Consider the following 23,037-nt stretch of genomic DNA (forward strand, 5'->3'; position numbering starts at 1 on the left):
AAGAACAAAATGACAGCAACTTGTCTGTTCCCCTTCCCCCAATTCCCCAGCACTGTTCCCATCCCCCCAATTCCCCAATAAAAATCTTAAAAAAAAAATGGTTCAGGTATAAATTTTATGTTATGCATATTTTAACAAAATTTTTTAAAAGTTAAAAAATAAAAAGCAAAAAGTACATAACTATTCAGTGTGCTTCTTGTAAAAATATGTAAAATATTTCATTTCAGTAACAATAAAAACCAGTAATACTAGCAAACATTATAGTGTTTCCTATGTGCCACGCACTGTCCTAAATTTGTATTCGGTATCTATTATTGCTGCATAATAAATTATCCCCTCACACTCAGTGGCTTAAAACAACAATTATTTATCACTGACATAGTTTCTGTAGGTCAGGAATCTGGCGACGGCTTAGCTGGTGGTTCTGGCTCAGGGTGGCTCATGAAGCTACAGTTAGCATGTTGGTCAAGTGCAATCTGAAGATCTGACTGAGCCTGAAATATCTGCTTCCAAGACCGGTCACTCACATGGTGCGGGTTGTTGTCAGGAGGCCTCAGTTCTTCCTCATTTGGGTCTCTTCACTGACTGCTGTACAGTTATCACATCATGCTGGCTGACCTCTCTCAAAGTGAACCATCCAAGAGAGAGATGGAGGAGGATGCCTCAATGCATTTTATGGCCTGGTCTTGGAAGTCACACAACACTTCTGCCACATTCTGTTAGCTAGAAGCAAGTTATGAAGTGCAGCCTATTCTCAAGGGGAGAGGAATTAGGTTCTACCTAATGAAAGAAGGGGTTATCAAAGAATCTGTGGACATATTTTAAAACACTTCATACATTCATTAAATCCTGATAATAGTCCGAGGTGGGTATTATCATTCATTCTCATGTTACAGATGAAGAAAATGAAGCACTGAGAGGCTGAAGTTCACACAGAAGGGGCAGAGCCAAAACTTAAATCCAGGCAGTTGACCTGGGAAGCGCTTTCTTAAATCACTAATATCAGCGTGTAGGGAAGAAACCAATTGAAGAAAAAATATTTAAGGAGCATTGACAGGACTTGATGACAGGTTGGATGTGGGAAGTGACAGCATCTAGTTGACACCCCATAATCCTTTGATTCTGGGAGACATGTATCCAAGAGAGGTAGGCTAGCAGAGAGGTTAAGAACAAAGTTTTGGGACAGAGTCAGATGGAATTATGATCAATTTGGCTTAAAGCAAATGATTTTGCTCCAATTTTTTCATCTTAAATTAAGCTGATAATATTACTTACCTGGCGAGATGTCTGAGGATTCATGGAAATTATGCACGCAAAAAGATCAGTTTCCGGGGGCTGAAACAAAGAAATAACAATACATGTAGATTTCAAGTCTACCTATAGTGAAATGTTATCCCATTGAATAATTTTATATAAATATTATCCTATTGAGATGTTGCCCCATTTTGCTAAAAAGTGAGGGACTAAGGGAGTAAGTTCCCTTTGGACTCCTGGTCTGGGCTGGAGAAATAAGGCACTAAGGTTCAACTCAACTTAGAAAGTGGGAAAGGCACTGCTCAGGAAATCAGAAGAGAGCCTCTGACTCAGTCATTCTCCTTGTGCCCGCTACATGGATGAGAAAACTGAAACCTTAGAGCTGTGCAAAGTCACAAGACAAGTTACTTGGCAGAGCCCAGCCTTCTAGAAGCGGATTTTCTGCAGATAAAGGGGCCTCAGTTCCTCATTTCGACCCCTTCCCCACACCCCTGTCCTTGCTCAGAATCAGCACTAAAGAAGAACCAGGCAGTATTTCTGAGAGGGAAGTTGGATTATCAGTCTCTTGAAGCCTGGGGAGTTTTAAAAAAAAGGAAGGAAAACCCCTCCCCAACTTCTTGAATATCTCTGAATGTGGAAGGATTTTTTTTTCCAGTCATGAGGCAAGATAATGCACTCTTCTGAGGGAGAGTCCCCCTTGGCCCTGACTTAAGTCTCTGGTTGGTGGTCCCCGTTGGTGGGGAGGTTGGAGGGGTATGGGGGATCGATGCCTATTTTGTGAAGAGAGTTATCTGGGAAATACAGTCGACGCTAAAACTTCCTCAGCCACACTCAAGATGGCGACTGCCAGGCCACGCCCCAAATGGCAGACCCGCGTTGTGGAAAGACGCTTTTCCCAAAATGGAGAGAACGTCCATCACATATTAGCCCCGCCTCCAAGGGAAGCTAGGGCCAATAAGCGACCCGCAGGGCGGGTGAAAGGCAAGGAAGGGCGGCAGCTGTTGCCCTAGCAACAACCAGGGAGGCCAAAAGCGGGCGCAACCTCGAAAGGATCGGAGCCTCAGATCTCTCGCTGCCTGGAAGGTCCTGGGAGAGACGCGAACTAGGCCTGGGAAGTCAGCGCTCGCGGAGAGAGAGACAGGTCAGGCCCGTGAACTCCAATACCCGCTGCCATTTTCGCCCCTTCCAACGGTTAGGTGTTCTGAAGTAGGAATAGCGCATGCGTATGCTTAGGGGCGGGGCCTTGGCCGCCCTGCACTTAATATGCATGCGGCTCAGGGAGCTGGGGGGAGCCGACGACCCTAGGAGGCGGAGCTTTTGCGCTTGTGGGCGGGGCCATAGGCCCTTGAGGCGGGGCTTTCCGCTACACTAAGAGGAAGAGGTTATTTTAGGGGCCCGCGGGGTTAGGCGCCAGCTCTTGTGCCCAACCCTCATTTTTTCGAGGCTCTCCTGGAAAGGCAGTTAGGTTCATGGTTTAGAACCCAGCTTCAGTGGTTTGACGAAACTAACTTGGAATCCTAGTACTGCCCCTTATTTGGAGAGCCTCAGTTTTACCATCTGTCAAGTGGAAATAGTGTACATCACAGGGCTGTGATTGTATTTTTCTCCTCTCAGGGCCATGGCTGAGGTGCACGTGATTGGGCAGATCGTGGGGGCCACCGGTTTCTCAGAAAATAGCCTCTTCTGCAAGTGGGGCGTCCACACAGGTATTGCTGGGCCTGGTTTATTTCCCCAGCAGACCCCCAGCCTAGCGGTTCCGCCCTCCTCCCTTGAGCCACTGGCCCAGTCCCTGATTCTTGTCTTAAATCGGCTCTCAGGACTCCTAGCCCTGACCACACTGTACATGTGAGTTTCAGGCTCCCTTCTTACCCCTTCCCACCCCATCTCTGGAGGCTCTGGCTCCCACCTCTGAACACCCCCCCCCCCGAAGGATATGGGCCTATAGGCTAAACCACACATACACAACCCAATCCTCAGAACACTACATGTACAGCCCTAGCCCTAGGGCTAGGACTTCATTCGCTGTCTTAGGGGTGCCCTGAGTCCCTCCTTGCTCTTAATTCTTTGCTTAACAGTCTCCATTTATTGAGTTACTGTACAATGGAAAATTTCCATCCCAGATTTACAGAGAGGCCACCCTCCTGTGTTCATAATTCTCTGAGAGAAGGTAGGAGCCCCATTCTGGCAGTCATCCACGTCCATCCACATGGACCGGGAGGGATCTCGGAGGGCCCAGTTTTCATGCCTCCCCATGTGAGACGGTATAGCCTGGTATCGTGTCATGCTTGGCTAGGACCGCCAGATCTGAACTCAAATACCAACTCCCCCACCTATTAATTTGACTTGACCAATCTTCAGTTTCCTTGTCTGAAAATGAAGCTAATAGCAGCTAAGAGGCAGCATAGCGTTGAGGTTAAAAGCACAGACTGCCTGGGTTCAAAACCAGCGGTTGCTTATTAATTTTGTGACCTTGACGCGTGTCTTTGCCTTGATTTCCCTGACTGTACTTGGAATAATAACAATTACCATCTACCTCATGGGGTGGTTATGAGGACTAAATGAATAACAATGGCACTTAGGAGAGGATTTGGCCTAGTAAGTGCTCAGTAAGTGTCCGCCTGGCTCATGTACAAATTGGATGGGATCCTGTTTGTAAAGTCCTTGATGTGTTGCCCAGCACAGATAAATGCCCATGAAAGGAGTGTGGCTGTTGTCACCATCATCTCTTCTGGCCCTGGGTCCTTTGCAATTCCACTTGTGGCCAGGGTGGTGGTTGAGATTCCCTGGGAAATTGTGGTCCTCCAGCAGAGAGGATCAAGAGGCAGGCTCTGGAGTCAGAACTGGTTTCCATTCTGGGCCTCACCATTCACCTGCTCTGTGACCCTGGGCAGGTGCTTTCCCTCCCCTTTTGGAGCCTCAGCTTCCTCATTTGTAAAGTGAGATATTTGTCCCTCACAGGGGTGTTGGGAAGTATTGTATGTGAAAAGCCTGACTCAAGGCCTGGTACTTTCCTCTCCTGGCCCAAAGGGAGCAACAACTCATAAGGTTTTTGTTATTTCAGGGGGCTGTTGTGGAGGGCATTTAATCCAGCAGAGAGCTTGGGGGGCAGTTGGATAAAGGGTTTGGGCTCTGCAGTCAGACAGAGCTCAGTTTGAGTCCCACTCCACAATGGGACCTTGGTCTGCTGCGGTCCTGCTGTACCTCCAGCATGGGGAACAGTGCTTGGCACACAGCACATGTTCAATAAATGTGCGTAGAAGGAATGGACAACTGACTTGACTTCTCAGAGTCTGTTTCTTTGCCTGTAAAATGGGGATTATACAGAGGGTGCCAAAAAAATGCATACACATTTTAGGAATGTGTATATAACAAAAGATGAATACAAGGCATGTTTGACTTCTGCAACTACAAGAGGTGCTCAAAGTGGTTACCATCAGCATCCAGACACTCCCTGATTACGGCAAACTACTGCTTGAGCAACGTTGACCATCTCTTAAAATGTGTATACATTTTTTTGGCACCCTCAGTATTAGTACCTGCCTCCTGGGTTCACTTATTTGTCCAACAGACATTTATTGAGCACCTTCTGTGTACCAAGATCTGGGTTTAAGGTCCTGGGGATCCAGCAGTGTACAAGCTTCCTGCTCTTCAGGGGCTCACAGAAGGGGAGACAAAATAAACAAGCAGATAAAGAAATGAGTGTAATGATTACAGATAGTGGTGGGTACTAGAAAGAAATGAGACGAGATAATATGATAGGGCCTATTTTAGGATAGAAGGGTGAGGGTGAGGGCACTTGAGCTGATCCCTGAGGGATGAAAAAAAGCCAGACATGGGGACATCCAGGAACAGAGCTTTCTAGGCAGAGGGAACAGCCAGTGCAAAGGCCCCGAGGAGGGAAACAAAAATAGGACCAGCGAAGCTAGAGGGTGGTGAGGGATGGGGAGAGTGATGGGAGATGAGTTCAGGAATGGAGGAGGTACAGGCCAGGCCATGCAGGGCCTCATGGGCTATGGGGATTAAGAGTCCCAGAGGGCGGCTTAAACTAATTCATCACGAAAGTGCTTAGCACAGCATCGGACATTTGGTAAACATTTGGTGCATTTTCGCCATTATCATCACCCTCATTAGGACTGGTATTATTATATGCCTTTCACAGTGTGTTTATGCTTTTTTATGTAGGGCACCCTTGTCTCCATCTTAGTCCTTGGACTAGGCCTCTAAATGTGGGGTAAGAATAATAACAAAATGATATCCAACACTTATCCAGCACTCACTATGCCCCAGGCACTGTTCTAAGTGCTTTGTGTGTATTAGCTCATTCAATCTGCTTACAAAATAACAAGGAATGCATTATTAATACACCCGATGGGGAGACTGAGGCAGGGAAAGGTTAACTTGCTCAAGGGTGCACAGGCAGGAAGTAGTAGTCCCAGGATTTGAACCCAGACATTTGGCCCCAGAGTCTACATTTTGTAACCCCTGCCCCCCAATGCCAGGGAGAAACGGGGTCCTACAGCCACAGTGGCATCCCCTTCCTGATGGCTGCCTCCCACCCCTCCCGGCCTCATCAGTGTTCTCGCTCATTGCAGGGGCAGCATGGAAGCTCCTGTCAGGCATACGGGAGGGCCAAACGCAGGTGGACACCCCCCAAATAGGGGACATGGCCTACTGGTCCCACCCCATCGACCTACACTTCGCCACCAAAGGCCTCCAAGGTGGGTTCCTAGCCTGGGCCCTGGGCCAAGGTGAGGGGAGGGGCGTTAGTACTCCATGCTGCTGAGACTGGGAACACCAAGTTCTGTCCCTGCTCCCCTGCCCTTTGGGTCCCTTTCCTAGCCAGGCCTGGCCCTGGAGAGACTGATCTGAGACTTCCCTGGGCTGGCTGTAGAGTGTGTCAGAGGCCAGAGGTGGAGGGAGAAGGGGGAAGGTGGGAACCAGGGGGAGAAAGGAGGTGGCTGTCAAAGAGACAAACCAAGAGAGTCTTCAGTCAGGAGGAAGCTGGGAGGGGTTATAGAGAGAGGCAGGGCTGGTGGCTGTTCTCAGGCAGGGCTCCTCAGCTGTTCAGAGGGGAAATGAGTGTGCGGGGGAGGAATGGTATCAGAAAATCTTTTCTGATGGAAAATTTGGGTCATTAGGAGTGGATTCCAGGAAATAGCCTAGGTAAATATGCCATATAATTCAACAGTATAAATAGTATTTACTGAGTGCCTGTGGTGGGTGATGCCAGGGAGATGTCAGTGATTGAGAGCCCCCAGCCCTGTCCTCACAGGGTTCACCATCCCATGGGGGAGACAGCTGTCCCCAGAAAGTGGCAGCCCAGAGCGGGCAGGGCTGGGATGGGGGATTGTAGAGGGCTTGTGGGAACCAAGAGGAGGCTCCTGACTGCCAGGGGGTTCAGGGAAGGCTTCCTGGAGGAGGGGATGGTTGAGCTTTGCTGTGAAGGGCCAGGCTAATAAGGCAGAGGGAAGGAAGGAAGAGGTTTCAAGGCAGAGAGCTGTGCGCAGAAGGCACAAAGGGTATAAAGTGAGCCAGGGCATCTGGAGGACGGAGAGAAAGCAGGACTACAGGGGTGAGGTGGTCGGGCACAGGCCATACAGGGCCTTGAATGCCAGGCCGCAGAGCTGAGGCCATCTCCTGACGGTGCTAGGGAGCCACAGCAGGCGACTAAGAAGTCGGATTTTGCCTTTAAAAGATGATGGATTGGAGGGTGAGGCAGGCGACTGTCCCTTCACTCTTCAGACCCCCCCAGACCCTCAGTGTGGGCATAACATCCTTGCCCCTTTTCCTGAACCGCTCCCCATCCCCCTTCTGTTCATCAGGAAGCCCCATTGGCTCTACCTTTGGAATGCATACTAAACCTCACCACTTCTCTTCTTCTCTCCCCTGGCACCCTGATCTGTCCACCCTAAACTGTCACCTGGGCCATCACAGTAGCCTCTTCACTGGTGTTCCCACCCCAAGCTCATAGACTGTCCCTCTGGAAACACCTAAGTCACATTTTTCTTGTGCTAAGAACCCTCTGTGTCCCATCTCTCTCAGGATAAAAGCCAAAGCCTTACCATGATCACAAGGCCCTGCATGATCTGGTGCTGTCCCCTCCTCCCTTCTCCCTCGCTCAGTGGGCTCCTGCCGCACTGGTCCCACCAGGCAGCTCCCATCTCAGGCCCTTTGTACTGGCTGTTGCCTCTGCTGGGAGCCTTGTTCCCTAGATGTCCACATGGCCCATTCCTTCTCTCCTTTAAGCATTTGCTCAAATGTTACCTCAGTGAAGCTTTTCTTGATCCCCCCCCCTTTCTAAAACTGCATCCCCACCCCCACCCTACCCACCTTTATTTTTCTCCAGAGCAGTTATCACCATCTGACATACCCTATAATTTGCTTATTTACTATGTTCGTTGTCTAGGATGTCAGCTACACGTGAGCAAGAAGTTTTGTCTGTTCTGTTCACCAATGTGTCCCCAGCTTCTGAAACAGTGACTAGCTCAGAGGGGCTCAGAAAGGAGGGTGAAATGGGGCTCCATCTCCAACAGCTTTGCCTACCGAGCTGAGGAGCTGAACTATATTCTGAGGACAATGGGAAACCTACGGGAGGGGGAGAAAGATGCTTCCAGATGGCAGGTGGAAGGTGGGTTGGAGCGGGCAAGAGAGAAGGAAGTCCCTGAGCCCAGAGAGGACAGGGTGGGACAGGGGAGGGAAGAAAGGAGGTGTCCAGGACAAGGCCCATGCGGCTCACTCCCCTGGGGACTGGGCCACCCTGGGATGGAGACAGAGAGGGAAGTCAGCAGAGGCTAGATCCAAAGGGCCTTGAATGTTGAGGTTGGACTTTATACTGAGGGCACTGGGGAGCCATGGAAGGGCTTTAAACAGGGGAGGAACAGGGATTCAGAAAGATCCCTTTGGCTGCCATGTGGGGGTGGGAGTCCAGAGAAGAGGCTGGGGAAGAAACCCAGGGGGAAAGGACTACCTGGGGTCTCCAGTGGGGATCAAGGAAGTGGGGCTCCAGAAGCTGGAGACCAGGCTGTCCCCATCCCTTCTTCCCTCCCTCCTGTCCTGCAGGCTGGCCCCGGCTCCATCTCCAGGTTTGGTCCCAGGACAGCTTTGGCCGCTGCCAACTTGCAGGCTATGGCTTTTGCCATGTACCCAGCAGTCCAGGCACCCACCAGCTGGACTGCCCCACGTGGCGGCCCTTGGGCAGCTGGCGGGAGCAGCTGGCACGGGCCTTTGTGGGTGGTGGGCCTCAGCTGCTGCATGGGGACACCATCTACAGTGGGGCTGACCGCTATCGCCTGCACACAGCTGCCGGTGGCACCGTGCACCTCGAGCTGGGTCTACTGCTGCGCCACTTTGACCGCTATGGTGTTGAATGCTGAGGGACCCTGCCTCGCTGGCCCCCATCCCCACCCTGGACACCCAGTGAGTGCAGGATGGCACAGTGGTCAGAAGCGTGGGCTCTGGAAACCGTCAGACCTGCCCCAAGCCAAGGCATGTAAGACTTCTGTCTTGGCTAGCACCTCAAGCCCAGTAGCTGTCCCTCTGGGGCCTAGTTTCCCTATCTGTGAAATGGAGACAGCAAGTGTGTGGGGTGCCAGGGCTTTGGGGGAGAAGAGGCTGCCTTGCATATGGAAATGTTCAATAAAGGAAAGCAGTTCTGACAGGTGTGGGTGCCTTCCTGACCTGTCAAATAGCCTGTGCCCCATCCTCCCACTGATACCCTCCTTCCTCAGACCCCCACCTACTGACAGACCTGCCTCCCCCATACTTTGCCTCAAACTCCTCCCCACTCTGAGTGCCACTCTTATGAACCCCCTCTCCTTGTAACTCCCCTTCCTCTGTGCCCCTCTCCCCACTAGGTCCCACATCAGGCTGACCCTCTCCCCTAGCTCCCCACTCTCCGTTCTGGGTCCCCTCCTCTGATTCCCTGTAAACTGTGTCCCCACCCTCTGACTGAGCCTTCCCCGCCAGGTCTTCATTCTCTCGGTGACCCGCCCCCCCGCCCCCCCACGCAGTCCTCAAAGCCACACGCATCCGGGTCGCCTGCTTTGGTAGCGCTCGGCCGCCAGGAGGCAGCACCCAGTTCGTGGGGCGGGGCCGGGGTGCCCGCCCCCTCCCCCGGGGCTTAAGGGACCCCCCTCAGAGCCCGCCCACGCGAGCTGAGAACGGTGGCCCGGCCCCCCGCATGCCCTCACCCCTGGGGACCACCCCCGCCCCGCGCGCTTCCTGGGTGGGGCCGGGGCGGCTTCAAAACCCCCCGCCGCCCCAGCCGGTCCCCGCCACCGCCGCCGCCCTTGGTGCCCCGGGCCGTCCCACCCCCCTCCTCCCACCGCGGATCCGCCAGACAGCGAGGCCCCCGGCCGGGGGCAGGGGGGACGCCCCCTCCGGGGCACCCCCCCGGCTCGGAGCCATCCACCGGGTCGGCTTCGGCCGGGAGCGGAGGAAGGAGCCGCCGAGAAGCAGCCCGAGGCCCCAGAGTCTGAGACGAGCCGCCGCCGCCGCCCCCGCCGCCGCCACTGCGGGGAGGAGGGGGAGGAGGAGCGGGAGGAGGGACGAGCTGGTAGGGAGAAGAGGAAAAAAAGTTTTGAGACTTTTCCGCTGCCGCTGGGATCCGGAGGCGCGGGGACCGTTTGGCTCGGCGCTGCCCGGCGAGGAGGCAGGACTTGGTGACCGCAAACTGCTCCCCCACCGCCTCCGACGCTTGCTCCCTCCGTGCCTACACGTCGTCCCTCAGGCGCCCCTATTCCGGACCAGCCCTCGGGAACCACAAACCCGACTCCCGCGAAGACTTGACCCCGAGACCTCGGACGCACGCCCCCCTCCTGAGCCTCCGCGCATCCAAGGACACTTCTCCGGGGTCTGGGAGACGGGATCTCTCTCAGACCTGCCTCAGCACCCCTAATCAAGACCACCCACCTCTGGTACCAGATCGCGCCCATCTCGGGTTTTTCCGTGGGATACCGAGAAACGACCCACCAGAGCTTCCCCTCCGTTCTCCGTGAGGGCCTGAACTTCCCCCTTCCCGCAGGGCCTCCTACCTTTCCACGGGAGAAGCCCCCCCGCCCCCAGCCCCTGTAGGGGTGGGGCCTCCCTCTTCCCATCCCAGCCCCGCTTGCGCTCTCGGCAGTGCCGGGGGGCGCCGCCTCCCCCATGCCGCCCTCCGGGCTGCGGCTGCTGCCGCTGCTGCTGCCGCTGCTGTGGCTACTAGTGCTGACGCCCGGCCGGCCGGCCGCCGGACTATCCACCTGCAAGACCATCGACATGGAGCTGGTGAAGCGGAAGCGCATCGAAGCCATCCGCGGCCAAATCCTGTCCAAGCTGCGGCTCGCCAGCCCCCCGAGCCAGGGGGATGTGCCGTCCGGCCCGCTGCCCGAAGCCGTGCTGGCCCTTTACAACAGTACCCGCGACCGGGTGGCGGGAGAGAGCGCCGAGCCGGAGCCGGAGCCGGAGGCGGACTACTACGCCAAGGAGGTCACCCGCGTGTTAACGGTGGAAAATAGCCACAGTGAGCTCGGAGGGGCAGGGGGACCCTTGAGGGGAGCCCCAAGCGGGCGCCGGCGTGCTGGGGGTCAGGGGAAGGAAATTACTAGCGGAGGAAACTGACTGGAGAGGACCCCCGGGGGGCCGCTGGGAACGTGGGAAGGAGTCCCAAAGAGGATAGGGCCGAGCTCCCCACCCCCCAGGTATCTGGTCTTGAAGAAGAGATAGTGAACGAAGTGGACTGCTTCTAGAAGGCGACCGGAACCTGCAGGATCGAGAGGGGGAGTCCCCCAGAGGGAGAGAAGCAATGGGGGAGGGGTAGAAAAGACTTTCGGCTGTTGGGTGCACTAGAGTGTGGGGGTCGTAGGGTAGGGGCTGCAGAGAGGGTGCCCGCTTTGGGAGAAGCGAAGACCCCAGTTCTAAGCAAGGAGAAGCAGTGGGGAAAGCTGACGCAGAGCTCAGGGGTCGTGAGGGGGGAAGATGAAAGGAGGACAGAAACGCTAGGTAAAGCGAAGCCCGGAGGTGCCAGGAAAATGGAGAGTGGACCAGCTTGCAGAAGGCCCCAGGAACACGCGGAATTGAGGGGGTGGGACAGAGAGAGGGGAGGGGAGGGGGTGAGAAATGCGGGGAAGGAAGGGGCGCGAGGTCGTAGGAAGAGGGAAGCTTGCGGGAAAGAAGTGGCGACCCCTGGGGGACCGGGGATGCCCGGGTAGGTGCCCTGAGTACTTCGCAGATGGACGTGCGAGGAGGAAGCCCAGCTGAGGAAAGCGAGCCCCCAGTAAACCTAGAATACCGGGTCGTGGGAAGGGGCTTACAGAAAGGAGAGACAGCGTGGGAAATGTGGACCGGGAGAGGGGCGGAGGAGAGAGAAACGGTGTCCTACTGGGATCCGGGAGCCCCCCACACCGCGGGATGGAAGGGAATGGGCTGAACGAGGAGTCCCGCCGTAGGGGGAGCGGTGGTGGGTGCGACTCTACAAGATTGGGGTGAGGAAGCCCCACGTGGGTGCCACGCGCGGGTGGGGGGAGGAGTTGCGCGTCCGGAAGTGAGGGGGAGAAGGAGGAGGAGGACCCCGCAGTGCTAAAGGCTGAGAATCCGGACCCCAAGGTGCCAGTTCCTCTCCGGGAGGCTGGGGAAACCCCAGCGTCCGGCCGCCCCTCCCGCCCTCGCTCCCTTCCCTTTCCTTCCCGTGCCCTGGGGGGCGGGGATCGCGCGAGGAGCCTGGGGCGAGACGAGGCAGGTCCGGTCCCCGCCCTCGCAGCGCTAGTGCCTCCGGCCCTCTTCACCCCAGCTCCGGGCGGGGCTACCGCTGGGCCAACCCCGTCGGCGCCCACCCGGGTACCCAGGCATCCCAAGTGTCCCAGAGGCTCGGGGCCTCCCTCCTTGAACTTTCCCTCTTGGGCAGTGGCCTTGTGGGGCAGTGTCCCCAGCCCCTTTGTGCGCCCAACTGGGGCACCAGCCAAATGACGCCCATCTCCACCCATGTCTTATCTCACCTTTTTTCCTTCGTAGCTTCACCGTCTTTGTAGAGATTTCTTGAACACTGATACCTTCCTTCCTCTCCTCACAGACTGTCTCCGTCTCGTCCCCGTACCCTCTGCTCTTTCCCCGTGTGCCTCTCTCAGTCTTCCCATCTCTCCCGCATTTCCATTAGTCTCTCTGTCCGTGTGTGGGTCTCCCAGTGTCTGTCTCGCCATCTCTTCCCTCTCTCTTTCTCCTCCACACTTCCCCCCACCTCTCTCTGTCTCGCGTTCTCTCCCTCTCCTCCTCCCCCTCCGCCGATGCCTGCCCCTCCTCTCACTCTTCCTCCCTATCTGTCTCCCCACCCAGCTCTATCCTTCCTCTGGGGGTTGCTGAGTAACCGCTGGGCCAAGATAGGGCTTATTGGGGGGGAGGGGCTGGTCCGGCTAGAGTCGGGAGGAGTAGGGAAAGGGAGCCCACAGAAGGGGTTTTCCTTTTACCTTTCTCATCAGAGCCTGTTTCCCATTTTCGCACCCGCACTGCAGAGGCCTAAAGCAGTTGCCCCAGTTGATCCAGAAGTTCCTGGCCTGTTCCCTCAACCCCAACCCCAAACTTTTCCTGGACTAGTAGACACTCTTCCTAAATTTCTAACCCCCCTAAGCCATTCCTACCTAGAATGCACTTTGCCTTCTCTAACCAGCTGAGGGATGAAACAATTAATAATAATAATAATAACAACAACAACAATAATAAATGTCATATTAGCAGGGAGGTGGCATGGCCCTAGCGGTTGAGATCATAGTCTCTGGGACTACACTTCCTGAGTTTGAATCCCTTTCTGCAGCTTCCTAGCTATGTGACTTTGGGGCAAATTTCTTAATCTCTTCGTGCCTCGGTTTCCCCATCAATAAAACAGGTACAATCATAGTATGTTCCTCATGGGGTTGTTGTGAAGTTTAAATGCAAAGTGCTTTGAATAGCACCTGGCAATCAGTGAGCGGTGCTTTAGCATACACATGAGAGTGACTACTGTGTGCAGACTCCGTGCTGCATGCTTTATCTGCATCATGTCACTTATTTCACACGCTCACCCCGCAGTCGTTCCTTGTTTTACAGGTGAGAATATGGCGCAGAGAGAGGAATTCATTTGCCCAGAGTTACATAGCACTTCCGCTAGGAGAGCCGGGGTTGGAAGGCAGGGAGCTTGATGTGGAAGCCATTTCCCAAAGAATAGCAGGAAACTGAGGCTTCAAGAGGGAATGTGATTTGCCAAGGTCACAGAGGTGGAAGGCAATAGAAACATGGTCTGCTCCAAATGCCCTTGACCGTACACTGCCATGTAACTTGCATTTGAGGCTGCAAGTGCTGGGGAGGCCTGAGGAAGCGGGGGAGTACACCTTTGGTGCCAACCTCTACTGAGTGGACCCTTTCCAGATGAAGTGAGAGAAGGGTGGTTAGGAGGAGGAAACAAATCCAGAGAGGGCAAGCCACTTGCCCAAGGCCACACAGCTAAAAAGTGTCAGGGTTGGATTCCAACCCAGTGCTCTTGGCTCTTAGACTTGGAGTGTGCTGGCTTCCCCACCCCTGCCACACTCCTGACATCTCCCTTCTCCACTCCTTCTGCCTAGAAATCTATGAGACATTCAAGCATAATGAACACAGCATATACATGTTTTTCAACACATCGGAGCTCCAGGAAGCAGTGTCCAAACCCGAGTTGCTCTCCCGGGCAGAGCTGCGTATGCAGAGGCACAAATTGAAAAAGGAGCAGCACGTGGAGCTGTATCAGGTGGGGCACGGGCCAGGTGGGGCAACTGGACAGCAGGTGGCTGCAGGGTCCACACAGGCCATAAAGGATGGAGGAGTACAGATCGTGGACTCATAGGGCTCTTTGAAACCTTCCGACTCCTAGCACCCTAGAACGCTAACTATTTAGAAGGCTGGAATCTTAGCAATTGGACTCTAGAACGCAGGACTCTTGAAAGTTGAAATCTTTAGAAAAGTTGGGGGCTCTCAACCTGCTCTGTCGTATATAGTAGCCACTAGCCACATGTGGCCATTTAAGTTGATTAAAATTAAATAAAAGCAAAAATTTAATTCCTCAGTCTCATTGGCCATATTTCAAGCAGCCATAGTCACATTTGGTTAATGGCTATTTTGGATGCTACGGATAAAGAACATTTCCATTGTCTCAGAGAAGTCTCTTGGATAGCTCTGTTCTAGAAGATTTGGAGCCTTCAGGAAGACTGAGAATGGGACCTCTGGAAAGGCTGGAATCTCTAGAAGATCATGTGACCTAGAATCCATGTTATATGGAACTTGCGACTTGATCTTAGATGTTAGACTGTTACAACAAGGGAACTTTGATGTTAACTTCTTGGAGTCTAGAAAATCCAGCTTTATGCTGCTGGCTCCTGGAATGTTCTGTCTAGCCCGGGAGAGTCATTCCATATGGATGTCAGGAGTCTGCAGCTTCAGGAGTCTGCAGCTTCGAGGCTTGTGACATGAAAGACTCCTGGACTTGTAGAACATTAGGCTTTTAGAACGTCTTAGGCTCATTGACTGCATAATTCTTGGGATGCTGTCAAACCCTGGAGTTATAAATGACTTCTACCATAAGCGCCTAGAAAGTTATAGACTCAGAATTCAGGGTGTCAAATTTGCAGAACTGTATGCTGAGTGAAGCCCAAGATGTCTGCAGGAGAATCTTAGTACTGTGGATTGTCCAAGCCCAAAGGGGGCCAGGCCAAGGCCGAGTGGCCCAGATGCCTTGACCCCTAGCCCAAAGCGCTCTCCTTCCCGTTTCTCGGGGCCCCACAGATGGATGTCTGGGAGGGGACTGTCCAAGGGCCTGTCATGGAGTGAGGTGTGCAGTCAGTGAACATGGGGGCACGTGGCATCAACTACCCACTATCTCTCTCCTATCATTCATCATTCCCCAGAAATCCAACAACAGTTCCTGGCGCTACCTCAGCAACCAGCTGCTGGCCCCCAGCGACACGCCTGAGTGGCTATCCTTTGAGGTCACTGGAATCGTTCGGCAGTGGCTAAGCCACAGAGGTGAGGATTGCTTGTCTTCCCCGCCCCTTTTTTGCGATGGGGTCAACCCCATTATTTGTCCTAGGGCTACCCTGCGTAGCATCCCCCTACCCTATGTTGGTGCCAAACAGCTGAGACCTGGCCCTCCTCCCAGACACTCAAACCTGAATGATTAATGGATTGATTCATTTCCTGAGCACCTGCTCTGGGTTGGGTGATTCTGGGGACACAGCAGTGACCAAAACAGCCCCATCCTTGCCCTCACATTGCTCATGGTTCATTGCTGGGGTGTGGAAAGGGGATGAAAGACCTGTAAACCAAATAGTAATGCCCTAGAATGGGCAGGCCTGGGATGGGAAGCCCAGAGGAGGTGCCTGCCCAGCCTGGGGTCAAGGAAGGCTTCCTGGAAGATGGGACTTTGAAGCTGATGTAGGAGGGATGAATGGGACCGGCCTAGGAAAGAAGGAAGGACAAGACTATTGGAGGCAGAGGGACACGTTGTGCAAAGACCCTGATTCTGGGGAGAGCCTGACACATCTGATCTGTCTGAAGGAAGATGGTGTCTGTCTTGTCCTGGCTGAGTCCACAGTGCCCATATCTCCTTTCCTAATCTCCCTCTTATTCATGCCACTATTCAATAAATGCCAGTAGGTCCCTGCTGTGTGCCTGGCCTTATGCCAGTGGTGCAGGGGACACAGTGGTAATTAAGATGGCTTCTAGGTCCTGTCCTCATGGGGCCCACAGTCCTTTCTAGACACCTAGGAAGTCTTGCCGCAGCCCTAGCAGGAAGTGATGACCATTATGATCAGGGCCTGGATGCGGGAGCCCAGAGAAGACACCCAAACCCATCTGGAGTGGGGGTCTGGGAGCGCTTCCTGGTTGAGGGTGATTCTGTTGAGACTCATGGGATATGTGATGATTTGGCCAGATGAAAGGATGGGGGTTAAGGAGCAGGTGGGAGCTGGGAGGAGTGCCCGGGGCAGCTGGACAAAGGCCTGTTTGGTCATTGCTGAGTCCAGAGCACCTGGTACAGGGTCGAGCACATCGTAGGAACTTAGAAAATCACTCATTCATTCCAGAAGACCTTCTCCCACAGCTGCCTGGGGCAAGAATCTGGGAGTGCACGTGCATCCCAGCCCTGCCTTTTCCCACTTTGGGCAAACCATCTCCTCTCTCTGTGTGCCTGGGCATCCTCATCTGTAAAATGGGAAGCTTTGGTGAGGATTAAAGGAGATAATGCCCACAGAGCATTTAAAACAAGCCTGGAGCCCAGTGTGCAATCTGTAGATGTTTGTTTTTATGACTGTTGGCCAGGCCCTGCAGGGAACAGAAAACAAGGGTCCCTGCCCCCATGCATCCTGCTCAACACTGAGAACAATGAGGGAAATAAATAGCCAAATACAAATGTCCGAGAGGGTCAGTGCTCTGGAGAAAATAAAATGATGTCACAGTGGAGGGCCTCTTGGAGGAGGTGACCTGTGAGCTTAGTGAGGCCTGAAGGCAAAGGAGGAGGAGGCAGCAAGAACCGGAGCTACCGGGTGCAGGGAGGGCAGGCAGAGGAAGTGGAAGGAGGGAGCCCCCTGGGGTTTGCTCCTTCCTCCTCTGCCAGGGCCTGGGCTAGTCACCCCCTCACCCTGGCTCCCATCTCCTTACTCCCACAGGGGAAATGGTGGGCTTTCGCCTCAGTGCCCATTGTTCCTGTGAAAGCAAAGAGAACAAGCTCGAGGTGGAAATCAACGGTGAGGCGCACTGCTCCGTCCCAGTGTCCTGTGCAGTGTGTGTGTGTGCGCGTGTGTGCATGTGTTTGTATGTGTGTCACCCCCTCCCCCTGCCCGTGCCCCCATTCATCCATCTGAGAGGGTGTGTATGTGTCTCTCCCCACCTCCTGACTCCCAAACTAAAACAGGAATCAGTATTGGCCGCCGGGGTGACCTGGCCACCATCCATAGCATAAACCGGCCCTTCCTGCTCCTCATGGCCACCCCACTGGACAGAGCCCTGCAGCTGCAGAGCTCCCGGCACCGCCGAGCCCTGGACACCAACTACTGCTTCAGGTGAAGACTGAGGCCTTCCAGCCTGGAGGCCTGGCTGGTGCTTTACTTGGGCGGGCGTCCCCTTTGGTCTGGGGGGGGGCTCAGGAGATGAGGTTTGAGTTCTGGAATGCTGGGATGTGCGCCCTGGAAGTCCTAGAATGTTGCGATTCGGTTGCTTTTCTTTTGCTGGTGTGTGGGAATCAGAGATTGTTAGAATGTTGAACACCGAGAACGTGGGAACTCAGCATTGGCGGGTTGCCATGCTCGGTTCCTGTGTTGTTGGCAGGTTGGGGTTCTAGAATGTTGGGACTCTAGGGTGCTGGAATTCAGTGTTAATGATTGAAATCTGACAATGTTGGACTCCAGGAGTGTTGGGATCCTAGAATTTGGGATTTCAGAATTGGAAGGTTGCTCGTGTTGGATTCCTATACCCGTTGATTGATGGGAGCCTCCAGTACTGGCAGATTGGAGTCCTCAAAGTTTGGGCTTAGAATGGTGGAATCCTGTGTTTCAATGTTTGAATCTACAAATGGAGTTGGGGAAAGCCAGAATATTGGTATCCTAGAGTGTTGGGGCTCAGGGCTGGAATGTTAGATTCTTGGAAGGCTGGGAGCTTAGAAAGTGGCAGCTTGCACCTCTTGAGTGATGGGCTCAGAGCTGTGGAATGTTGGAATGCCGTATTTGCAATATTGGAATTCAAGAATGCCAAGACCCTGGGCAGTTGGAATGTGGGAGTCCTAGAAAGCTGGAAATGCTGTTGGAGTGTTAGAATCTTGAGATGCAGTCTAAGAAAGTGGAAACGTTGGATTTCTAGAATTTTGAAATTCAGATCAGATCAGAATATTGCAAATGTAGAATGATAACCTGACCGTGTCCCTCCCTTGCTTAATATTTTGGTCGTGCCACTGGGCTTTGTCACATGCTGTTCCCCTGCTGGAAAGTCAGCTTTGCTCCCACGGTCCTTCACCACCGGGTCCTATGCTCAGCCCATCAACCCCAATGAAAGAATGAATGGATTGAGGTGTTGAGTGCCAATAGCTAATTACAAAGTGAGGCAGCTGGCCATGTGAGCCTCCATGGAAAGGGACACAGTATCTCCTAGGAAGTCTTGCCAAAAAATCGAACCTGAAGCTGATCAAGATGGTCAATCCAACTACCAATTTTCTAAAATATTGGGATGGTGGACCCTGTTAAACACCACCACAAGCGTGCAGTCAGCAACACCTAGACCGTGGGAAACCGGACTCGGTTTCTTCAACAAATACAGTGCAAAGGGAAGACATAGACAAAGAGATGGTTCTGTAGATTTTAAAAAGAATTATAAGAGATATACCAACCCGCTACAATGTGTAGACCTTATTTGGATCTTTATTTGTACAGACTCTTTAACGAAAAGATGTTTATGAGACAGTTGGGGAAATGTGGACTCTAGCTAGATACTTGATGATATCAAGGAATTATTGTTAAGTTTTCTTATGTGGTATTGTGGTTATGTTTTAAAATAGCCCTAATTTCTTGGAGATACATATGGAAATAACTGTGGGTGAAATGATATAGGGCAAAGGAAATGGCTCGGGGTACAGATAAATACAGTGAGGTTGGCCGGGACTTGCTGAGTGTTGAAGCTGTGTAATGCAGACATGAGGGTTCAATACGATATTCTCTGCTTTTGTGTATGTTTGAGGCTTTCCATAATAAAAAGTTGATCTTAGCTCAAGCACCATCTCCACTGGGAAGCCTCTCTCACCCCTTCCCCAGCATCCAACGTGGATGTGAGGCCCCTTGGCCTACCCTGGGGCTGCATGTGGGTTTCTTTTACTCATCAGGCCGCTGTTGGGTGCAGATGGACTGGATGGCAGAGGAGCTTTCCAAGAGCTTTGCAAAGGCCCAGACTGTGTGTATCGCAGGATCACCAGGAGGGCTTGTTAAATCTGGCCTGCTGTCTCCCACCCCGACCCCCAGTTTCTGATTCAAGGGGTCTGGGGAGGAGCCCAAGAATTTGCATTCCCTATAAGTTCCCAGGCTATGCTGCTGCTGCTCCTGGGGCCCACACAGAGATGGAGAGCTGCTGAGTTGGATAATAGAAGAATCACAAACTATTCAAATCATAGGCCCTCAGAACCCCAGCCAGAAATGAAAGATTATTCTGGACACTGGTTCTTCCACTTTTGTGAGTCCAGGACCCCCTTGAGAAGCCAAAAGCCAGGAACCTTTTTCCCTAGAAATATGTGCATACATACACACATATGTGCATATGGTTTGGGGGGGCTCAGGACCCTCCCTAAGCCCATACATAGACTTCCTGATGCCTCCTTGGTCCTCAGGTTATTAACATCTTATTTGATCCAATATCCCCCACATCTTTGATGGGGAAACTGAGGCCTCACCAGACTATGGAGGAGGAGCCAGCTTAAGGATTTCAGTTTCCTGACTCCCGTTTCAGGGCCCTGTGGCTCTTGGAAAGGTCTTGTCTTGCTCCAGAAGATCCTGTGTCATCACCGCTTTCCCCTCTGCTTGAGCGGACATGGTCGTGCTGGGCAGATGAGGTCACTGGCTCTTCAGTGACACAGAGTCGTCTGTGAACCTGGCCCCGAGCTCCAACCCCTACAAGCTATATGTAAGCAGGCAACATCCTTCCCTGAGGCTCAGTTTCTTGAGGCTTCAAATGGGAATAATAGTAAGGCCTGCCTTGCAGGGTTTTGAAATTAATTGATGAATTTTCTATTGATTACTGTCTGAATAGGTAAATAAATGCACATGGACCAAACCTAGAAAGGATCTCAGACACCCTCCAGCTCTGACCCCCCCAAGCCCTCTCTGAAGAGGCAGCCACTTTTATTATATTTGTGTCTAACTTCCAGAGAGTCTCTGCACAAAACACTCATACATATCCATACATATTTTTATTTTGCCCAAACAAATGGTAGTCTTATTTTTTTGGGGGGTGGCGGTGGGGTGGGGGTGAGGGAGAAGATGCATTTTCTTTTCATGTTTTTTTCTGATTCTAAAAGTAATACCGTGAAGAATTTGGAAAATACAGAAGGATCATCCGCCATACTTAATATAAATGTCACACAAATATAAATATAAAAGATATTACCCATCATACCACATGTAAAAAGTCACTGTCAACATTTATTATATTTCTTTCCAGTTGCTTTATGCAAAACAGAATTCAGATCACATGGTACTTTGCATAGTGTTTCTTTCACATGTTATGAACTTACAATATAAAGTGTTCTCACTGTCCCTGAGTCAAGTTTTTTAGCCAAGCTCCCTGCCCATCTCGGCCCCAGGGGCCTGCAAATAAAATGCCCCAGGTCCTTGCAGACAAGCAGAAACCTAGGCCCCAGCTCGGGAGGACTGGCCTTTGGATCTGAGCGTGGGACAGAGATCATGAGTCCAGAACAGTAGCGTCTTATACACCACTATTCTGCAACATGCTTTTTAAAAACCTAATATGTTGAGCAATTAATTTATACATCCAGTATTTGCAGAGTGCTTACTGTGTACCAGGCACTGTTGTAGCTATTGGGGCTATATTAGGGGACAAAATGGACAAAAAGTCCTGTCCTCATAGGAAGACAGATAAACAGATCAATCTAATAAATAAAAGAGCAGGTGGCTGTAAGTTCCAAGAAGAAAAATAAATCAGAGGAAAGGGACAGAAAGAGATATTGGGGACTGTTTACTTTTCCTATTCTGATTAAGAAATTTGTTTATTATGGAAAATTTCAAATGTATATACAAGAAACTAGGATAGTATAATGAACTCCCATAAACTCTCGTCCAGCTTCCACAGGTATTAAGATTTTGTCCCATTTCGAATACAGACATTTTCATATTTTATTGAATACTTGCAATGCTGTTGTTACAGAGTGAAATTAACAATCATTTGGATTGATTGGTATTTTGGATAGGATGGTCTAGGAAGGATTCTGAGGAGATGACATTCATTTGTTTGACTGTTTATTGAGCACCTACTGCATGCCAGGCTGTTCTAGGAGTTAAGGCTCCCTGAGTGAAGGACATTTGAACATACATCTAAATGAAGTGAAGAAATGAGCCAGAGTGGATATCTATGGGAATAGCAAGCCAGGCAGAAGGAACCTGTGCAAAGGCAAGTGCAAAGGCCCTGGGGTAGGACTGTTTGAGGAACAATGAGGAAGCTAGTGTGGCTGGAGTAGAGTGAGAGTGGAAAGGGAGTTGAGATTGGCCAGATCCAGTAGTGCCTAGTGGTTCATGGTAAGGACTTCCGGCATTTGCCCAGAGTGCGATGGAGACACGTGCAGTGCAGAGGAGCAACATGACAGTCTCTAGTCTAGCATGTGGCCCCAGAGGGCAGGGATTTCTGTCAATTTTGTTTGTACCAAGTCCCCAATCCCAGCCCAGCAGTAGATCAATGAACATTTGTTGCACATGTAGAACATGTCAGCACGTGTAGAGCTGCACTATGTTTTTTTATGTTCCAGTGTGTGGATGTCCCATGATTTATTTTGCCTTCCCTGTGGATGGTCACCTGGCTTCTTACAGGCTTGTTTTGAGTACTGCATGAGATACTTTTTATTGTGATGCTGTTAGCACAGCGCTTGACTAGAGGAAGTGCTTTATCAGTGTTCACTATTGTCATTACTAAGCCTGTTGTTGCAGTTATCGCAGGGGGTGCAAGAGAGATCAAGATGGAGACCGTGGGGGCGGGGGCAGCCAGGGTGACACACACACACACAGAGACATACACCGGGGGAAGAGAGGCATGGCCCACCTTTGCAGGGGGTGAGGGTGGAGTGGCTTGGCTGGTCGTCCTGACCCGGGTTCCTCCCGCTCTGTCCTCAGCTCCACGGAGAAGAACTGCTGCGTGCGGCAGCTCTACATCGACTTCCGCAAGGACCTGGGCTGGAAGTGGATCCACGAGCCCAAGGGTTACCACGCCAACTTCTGCCTGGGGCCCTGCCCCTACATTTGGAGCCTGGACACGCAATACAGCAAGGTGCGTCTGGTTCCTCCACCCCAACCCGGAGGTAGCAGGGACCGAAGGAGGGGAGGGAGAGAGGTCCAACCAGAGGAAAAGTGGGGAGAAGTAGAGACAGACAGGGAGATTGAGGAGGGGGTGATAAAGAGATGGGAGAGAAGCTAGAGACGGGCCCGAGACACGACGCAGAGGGAGATGGAGATTTGGGAGACCCACGGAGACCGAGCAACTTGCTGGGGAGCGGGGAGGAGGGCTGGGCGGAGGAGAGGCAGAGAGATGGAAGGAGACAGAGAGAAACGGAGAGACAGAATGAAAGGCAGGAGTGCACAGACTGATCTACTCAGAGTTAGGAAGGTGGAAGGAGAAAGATTACGATACAAGCCAAGAGTGGGAAGTGGGGATAGGCAGAGATGGAGACCTAACCCGGTGAGATAAGACGGAGGGAGATGGGGAGCGGCTGGCGGAGTGGGGGCACCCTTTCCGTGACCCCCGGCCCTGACCCCGCCCGCAGGTCCTGGCCCTGTACAACCAGCACAACCCCGGCGCATCGGCGGCGCCGTGCTGCGTGCCGCAGGCTTTGGAGCCTCTGCCCATTGTGTACTACGTGGGCCGCAAGGCCAAGGTGGAGCAGCTGTCCAACATGATCGTGCGCTCCTGCAAGTGCAGCTGAGACCCCGCCTCGCGCCGGCAGGCCCCGCCCTCCGGCAGGCCCGGCCCCGCCCCCCGCCCGCCTTGCCGGGCTGTATTTAAGGACACCGGCCCCTCCCCCCCAGCCCACCCCGGGGCCTATTAAAGGTGGAGAGAGGA

The 23,037-nt window shown here is 52.7% G+C and overlaps 3 protein-coding genes across 5 annotated transcripts in view; 2 read left to right on the forward strand and 1 right to left on the reverse strand.

Moving 5' to 3' along the window:
- The window catches only part of TMEM91 (transmembrane protein 91), a 23,985-nt gene extending 11,494 nt beyond the window's left edge, over positions 1–12,491 (reverse strand). The window contains exons 1-2 of one of the 3 annotated variants that reach the window (XM_019632632.1): positions 12,225–12,491; positions 1,276–1,335 (exon numbers count right to left, since the gene is read on the reverse strand). In XM_019632632.1, coding sequence (XP_019488177.1) covers positions 1,276–1,299 — 24 coding nt within the window. In that variant the 5' untranslated portion in view covers positions 1,300–1,335; positions 12,225–12,491. Of the gene's footprint in view, positions 1–1,275; positions 1,338–2,296; positions 2,384–12,224 lie in introns of those variants that run through there. The other 2 variants (XM_019632631.1, XM_019632637.1) reach the window with 2 other exon arrangements.
- Positions 2,225–8,909, forward strand: B9D2 (B9 domain containing 2). The gene is made up of 4 exons (XM_019632638.1): positions 2,225–2,395; positions 2,869–2,960; positions 5,847–5,972; positions 8,314–8,909. The coding sequence occupies exons 2-4, from the start codon at positions 2,873–2,875 to the stop codon at positions 8,625–8,627; spliced, it is 528 nt and encodes a 175-aa protein (XP_019488183.1). The 5' UTR covers positions 2,225–2,395; positions 2,869–2,872; the 3' UTR covers positions 8,628–8,909.
- On the forward strand, positions 9,766–23,037 carry TGFB1 (transforming growth factor beta 1). Its single transcript, XM_019632629.1, has 7 exons — positions 9,766–10,753; positions 13,818–13,978; positions 15,132–15,249; positions 16,890–16,967; positions 17,135–17,282; positions 22,095–22,248; positions 22,742–23,037. Exons 1-7 carry the CDS (start codon positions 10,399–10,401, stop codon positions 22,898–22,900), a joined length of 1,173 nt encoding a protein of 390 aa, XP_019488174.1. The 5' UTR covers positions 9,766–10,398; the 3' UTR covers positions 22,901–23,037.

This window comes from Hipposideros armiger, unplaced genomic scaffold (genome assembly GCF_001890085.2).
Source record: "Hipposideros armiger isolate ML-2016 unplaced genomic scaffold, ASM189008v1 scaffold_1155, whole genome shotgun sequence".
Taxonomy (NCBI): Eukaryota; Metazoa; Chordata; class Mammalia; order Chiroptera; family Hipposideridae; genus Hipposideros; species Hipposideros armiger.

Excerpts from the sequence above, each read along its gene's own strand:
- TGFB1 (XM_019632629.1), top strand. The coding sequence starts at position 10,399 with ATGCCGCCCTCCGGGCTGCGGCTGCTGCCGCTGCTGCTGCCGCTGCTG. Across the intron at positions 15,250-16,889 it reads GCAGTGGCTAAGCCACAGAG|GGGAAATGGTGGGCTTTCGC; the intron begins GTGAGGATTGCT and ends TTACTCCCACAG. Across the intron at positions 22,249-22,741 it reads TGGACACGCAATACAGCAAG|GTCCTGGCCCTGTACAACCA; the intron begins GTGCGTCTGGTT and ends CCCCGCCCGCAG.
- B9D2 (XM_019632638.1), top strand. The coding sequence starts at position 2,873 with ATGGCTGAGGTGCACGTGATTGGGCAGATCGTGGGGGCCACCGGTTTC. Across the intron at positions 2,961-5,846 it reads CAAGTGGGGCGTCCACACAG|GGGCAGCATGGAAGCTCCTG; the intron begins GTATTGCTGGGC and ends CGCTCATTGCAG. Across the intron at positions 5,973-8,313 it reads CGCCACCAAAGGCCTCCAAG|GCTGGCCCCGGCTCCATCTC; the intron begins GTGGGTTCCTAG and ends CCTGTCCTGCAG.